This window comes from Octopus bimaculoides, chromosome 13 (genome assembly GCF_001194135.2).
Source record: "Octopus bimaculoides isolate UCB-OBI-ISO-001 chromosome 13, ASM119413v2, whole genome shotgun sequence".
NCBI classification, from domain to species: Eukaryota; Metazoa; Mollusca; class Cephalopoda; order Octopoda; family Octopodidae; genus Octopus; species Octopus bimaculoides.
Window position 1 is genome coordinate 534151 of NC_068993.1, and position 5652 is coordinate 539802.

The 5652-nt window shown below is 36.3% G+C and overlaps 1 protein-coding gene across 2 annotated transcripts in view; it reads right to left on the reverse strand.

Annotated features, from left to right (window-relative positions):
- The window catches only part of LOC106871430 (uncharacterized), a 10174-nt gene that overhangs the window by 2924 nt on the left and 1598 nt on the right, over window positions 1-5652 (reverse strand). For both annotated transcript variants that reach the window (XM_014917881.2, XM_014917880.2), the window contains exons 2-7: window positions 4080-4236; window positions 3629-3817; window positions 2494-2732; window positions 2036-2135; window positions 1064-1315; window positions 24-233 (exon numbers count right to left, since the gene is read on the reverse strand). In XM_014917881.2, coding sequence (XP_014773367.1) covers window positions 24-233; window positions 1064-1315; window positions 2036-2135; window positions 2494-2732; window positions 3629-3817; window positions 4080-4236 — 1147 coding nt within the window. The remainder of the gene's footprint in view (window positions 1-23; window positions 234-1063; window positions 1316-2035; window positions 2136-2493; window positions 2733-3628; window positions 3818-4079; window positions 4237-5652) is intronic.

Below are 5652 nucleotides of genomic sequence, written 5' to 3' on the forward strand. Positions count from 1 at the left end.
CATAAAGAAAGAGAGAAATTTACCAGACTAATACTAAGTTTTTTCCTCTCTGATAATTCTTCACTTGGTAATTCTTTAGAATCTTCTAATTGGTTTTCATTATCTTCTTTCTTCCATGCCTTTACTGGAAGATACCAGGCACCAAACACTGGTCTTTTAGTTGGAAATGGTGAAACTTGCTCTGTGTGATTTTTACTGTTCTTGTGAGGTAATGGAGGAAGTGTTGATGGTTTCTGGCAGAAAAAAAATTATTGTCTTGAGAAAATGGACACATGAATACATTAGCATCATACATATACGCAACAGCACACACACACACAATTACACATAGACATATAAACACATAGACATATAAACACACACACAATTACACATAGACATATAAACAAACAAAAACTGACAAACTCTGTCAATGAAGAATTTCCATTCTTATTCATCTGTTGCCAACCCAGTGCAGGATGAAGGCCTCAACATGCCATGACCAGCTTATCTCTGTTGGTTGCAGTTCTACCTGCCTACTCTGACCAATCACAGGTCAGACTGGTTGCTCCTGTGGTCAGTGATTCGTCCTGGCCTTACAAGGTGCCTGGCTCAAATTTGAGCTCAGAACACAATGAATCAGATCAAACACTCTAATGACCCCCACCAATCCTCACACCTGAATAAATATTTTGTTTATGAACCCTGGAATGGTCAAAGGTAAAGTTAACTTAACTAGGTTTGAACTCACTGTGTATAGACCTGGAATCAATACCACAAGGTATTCGATTGGATAACATGATGTGTGTGTGTGTGTGTGTGTCTTTGTGTCTGTTTGTCCTACCCTCACTGCTTGACAAACATTGTTGGTGTGTTTACATCCCCCATAACTTAGTGGTTTGGCAAAAGAGAGCGATAGAATAAGTACTGGGGTCAATTCATTTGACTCAAAATTCTTCAAAGTGGTGCCCCAGCACGGCCACAGTCTAATGGCTTAAATAAGTAAGATATAAAAGATAATAGCAAATTCCTTTTAAGTTTTGTAAGAGAAAAAAAAAAAAGAAAGAGTGAAAAACTTTCTTACTGCAGCCGGTCTCTGTTTCAATGTTTTGTTTTGAATAGGTTTATGGTTTTGGTAAACTTTATCTGACACATCAAGGTTATGGTGTGTGCCTTGAGAAATGTCAACAATTTCAATTGGAACAGAAAGAGTTGGTTTATTTTCATAATCGTTGCTAAAAAGTGCATTAATCGTTGATTCATCAATACTGTTGTCTCCTCCAAGACTTGATACCCATTCACAAAATTCTTGGATAACATTTTTCACATGATCATTCTGGAAGACACAATAACAGAAACACTTGCTTTATAAACTGACACATGTAATATATATGACAGCACATCTGTCAAATGTAATATGTTTTATTTGTGGACCGTCAAATGACTGACATATATAATAATTTGTCCATTAAATTTGATGATGATCAAACAACAACCCAAATATAAAAGAGAGAAAGAGAGACAAAGGAGAAAATAGAAGATGATGTCTAAGGTTATATTCATCTGTTGGTGATCAATAAGACTTCAGCCACATAGAAGCACTTCAACAGGGAACTCATCCATGCAAGGGACCAGAGAATCACAAACTCTCCTACATCAACTATACTTTCTGAGTGCCTGGAGTTGTGGAAGTGGTAGAATCTCATTGTGGTAAATATGTGGTACGCCGCAGACACAATGAAAGATCCACTGTCTGTGGATCCAAGAAGTTTCAACCATTTGTAATTAATGAAAACCATGATTGATGACATAACATTTCAACAAGTGTTGTTGTTTGTATATCTTGCATGTCCATGTATGCAAGGATGTATGAATGTGTGTGTGTGTGTGTGTGTGTGTGTGTGTGTGTGTGTGTGTCTTATAACCTTATATGTATATGCATACACACACACACAAACAGAATCTCTATGTATATGTGTATACATATATATATACACACACACATGTTGATGCCATCACCCAAATGGTGTACATTTGTGCCATGAGTATATCTTACATGTGCATCTGATATTCTGTCTCCTTTCTTTTGTTCTTTGTTTTTGTCTTCGTTTTTCGTGGTCAGCCACCGATATGGGTTACGCAAGGTCTCACCATCACTGAAAGTAGACAACAAACTCAATGACAAAGCAGCTCAATCACTCCTCTCACCCCCAACTGTAACAGAGAGAAAAGGGAGGGTGGAGGGTAATCTTATGGCTTCAACATGTGGAAGTGGAAAAAGGGCCATAGTTCGAATCCAAGTTGGATAAACATTTTATAGTTCCTGAACAAGGGAGGTAACTCTACTCATTCTGCTTGACCGAACAAAGAAGTTTGTAATTCCTAATGAAGGAATAAGTAATTAGCAAACAGCGTAATTAGTCTGTGAAGAATGTCTGAGAGAAACAGTCAATGTCATCACTGTTTCCGTTGTTGTGTACAAGAAGATTACAAAAAAAAATATTGACGACTCACTTGTTAGAGTTGGCAACTGGAACAGAATTAGCAAACGAAGATTTGTTTTCCAATTGTTTCTTCTGTCCTTCCATTTGATGGTTTGCAGCATTTTCATTCAAGTTTGGTTGAATAATATTAGAGGCAAACTGATTAATAATCTTCATCTCGGTAACGTCCTTGGTGGAAGTATCCATTTCTTCAGGACTTTGGGGATTATACATTTCAGGGTCCAGCAGTTTGACAATATCCAGAAACACCTAAAAGGACAAAAATGGTTGTTAGTTTTTTAAGACCAGTTTATAAGAAAGATGATGATGTTGCAGAGATAGATGACAGCAATGTGGACCCTAGCCATGCTGGCATCAATCACAGCCTTGCTACTTTAACCCCGAGGACACATATAAACTATGTCCTTTCTTTGTACTTTCTATTGTGGCTTCTGCACCTCACAGCCGTCTGGTCTCATATCAACGTCTCTCCTCCTTCCTTTATTTGTCTGGCCTCTTCCCTCCACTCCAGAACCGACTCCAAACATTTCACCAATTCCTTCCTTCTCACAATATTAATGCATTCCCAGTTTTCTGTAGGTGTAACATGTCACACTGTCATTGTCCCACATACGTGTGTGTCGTTATCTATATATATATATATATATATAATCAAGTGGAGAACCCACACAAGTAATCTCCAGGAGTGCCTTCGGATTTAATTATCCCCTGGTTGCTTAGATACTTCAGACTACCCCTTGAATATTAAAGCAATCCTATCATATATATATATATATATATATATATATATATATATAAGTATATATGGGTACAGGACGTTACCAACAGTGCAAACAACATGAAATACATAGACAACATATTAAATATGTAAACACCAAGAAGAAAAAATGGAAAACAGGACAAGTAAACACAGAGAAATGACACTTCTTCAGTTGTCGGTTGTCTATCTACTCCTTTTCTTTGAAAAGAGAACGTGCATAAAGACAACCCATGTTGAGATGGAGACAGTCACACTGACATGGAGGATATGCCATGAACCACAGCCATGTTGACATGGTCCACAGCTGAGATGGAATACTTCAAGACTTGATTAAATAATTCTCTGAATGTTTTCCAAAGTAATTTAGACAAACCATAATATTTACCTTCTTGTCTACACACAATTCCAGATGTGGAAACAAAGCTAACGGATGCTGCAGTAAGGTGTATTCTAACAGCTGAAGTTTATTCCATCTTTCCTCAGCAAGGGGGAATTTCTTGGAGTAACAGATTTGTTCTTTAGTAAAGCGCTGATATTTTGGTACCTCTTCTTTTAGTTTTGCAAGACTTTTTGGCTAGAATAATAAAAAATGGGGAAGATCAGAATAAGCAATGTTAAGAAATCTATAATACAGGATAAAATTCTAAATGTGTGTATAGTTGTTTAACAGCAACCCTATGTTCAAAGTAATATTTTTGTCTTTCAGAAGATTAAAAAAATAGAATAGATAAAACTAATTAACCTCATTTCTTCTAATTAAAAGAGTTTTAATGAAAAAAAACACATTTTTGTATTGTTTCTAAACTAAAAATAATGTTGAAAATAGAGTGAAATACTTGACTAAGGTATGATCCATCAGTTATGAGGGGTAAACCATCTCGGAAATCATCCACTCCATTTTTCAATAGAAACTTATTTTTCCAATTTAAAGATTTTGATGGAATTTTTGATTTCAGGGGCTTCAGATATTTGGTTTTAAGTCTTTCTTTGTACCTGCAAATACAGAAAATGGTAGAGACCAAAGATATTTAATCAGAAATATTTCAAATGGATGTCAACTATTCAAATATTTGTTTATCAATGTGATGAACTCCTGTCATAGATTGGTAACATGATCAAGGTTTGATTAGTCTCTTACCTGCTTATCTTCAATATCTAAATCACCCACCAGGACAAGATCCTTGACCATTTTCGCTGTTGCAAGAGACTTGGATTTTTTACCGATTTTTTTCCTCCCCTCTTGACGCTGGGCTTTCAACAGGTTTGTTGAAATGTTTCAGTCCTGGTGGAACCATTCCTCCATAGAACAAGTCTATTGAAATGGTTCAGTCCTGGTGGAACCATTTCCTCCATAGAACAGGGCTGTGATTGGCTCTCAAGGGAATTCATTTCCTGCTGTCACTTTTGTTTGATGTTTTTTTTTTAAAATCCTGTTGGGTGCCCATATCTCTTCAACAAAAAAACTCAACTGAGATGATAGTATAGGATGATGTAGGTACCAGAAGCAGGTTCCACTGGCCGATGATGGAATCAGTCCTGTAAGACGCCAGTCTCTTAAAGTTAACATTCCCTGATAATCCAACAGTTAAGTTACTTCTTATTTCCAGCTTCAACTCTTTATTCTCTTGAAGTCTAAATTTCTAAAAATAGTTTCTTAATGGCCCTTAGAAGAGGAGAAAGGGTCTGACTTCATAACATATTCAGGGCCTTTGAGACAATTATTAGAAGAGGGTAGACAAGGGGGAAGGATATGGGAGAGGAAGAAACTTCAGTTGGAGTGGAGTTCAGTAAAATAGGGGACAAAACATTAAGATATCGAGTTTTTCTCAGACTGGAGATAATTTGGCCCAAATATTTATAACAGAGTGGACCCAAATAAAGACACTCCAGAACCAGGCAGTGGTGGTGGTGGTGGGGAATGGACCCTAGAAGCTACTTATTGATCTTTTGCATTTTATTTAAAATAAGAATTATATTTGATGGAAAAAAAATGTATTTTCTTTTCCTCCTCTCTTTCACACACACGCACACACACATACAGAATGTATATATGTTTACGTGTGTGTGTATATATATGTGTTGAAGAGTGTAGGCTCGAAACATCTTGTAGAATTCCGTAGAATTTAAACAAGCGAAGGTAAGGTGGACGAGAATTTAAACAAATGAAGTTCAGTTTAAAGTTTATAAATAAATATATTTCATTCCATGTTCAGTTTAAACTTTATGAATAAATGTATTTTTGCATTATTCATTATTGTTTTTAAAAATAAATCACATATACCCATCATACCCACCCAAAAGCGCGCGTAATTCAAATTGAAATCTACACGAGAACAAATTAGTTGCAGGTTTTTCACGATGACTTCTACATATCCCAGTGCAAATGGAATTAATCACCGCGACATTGCC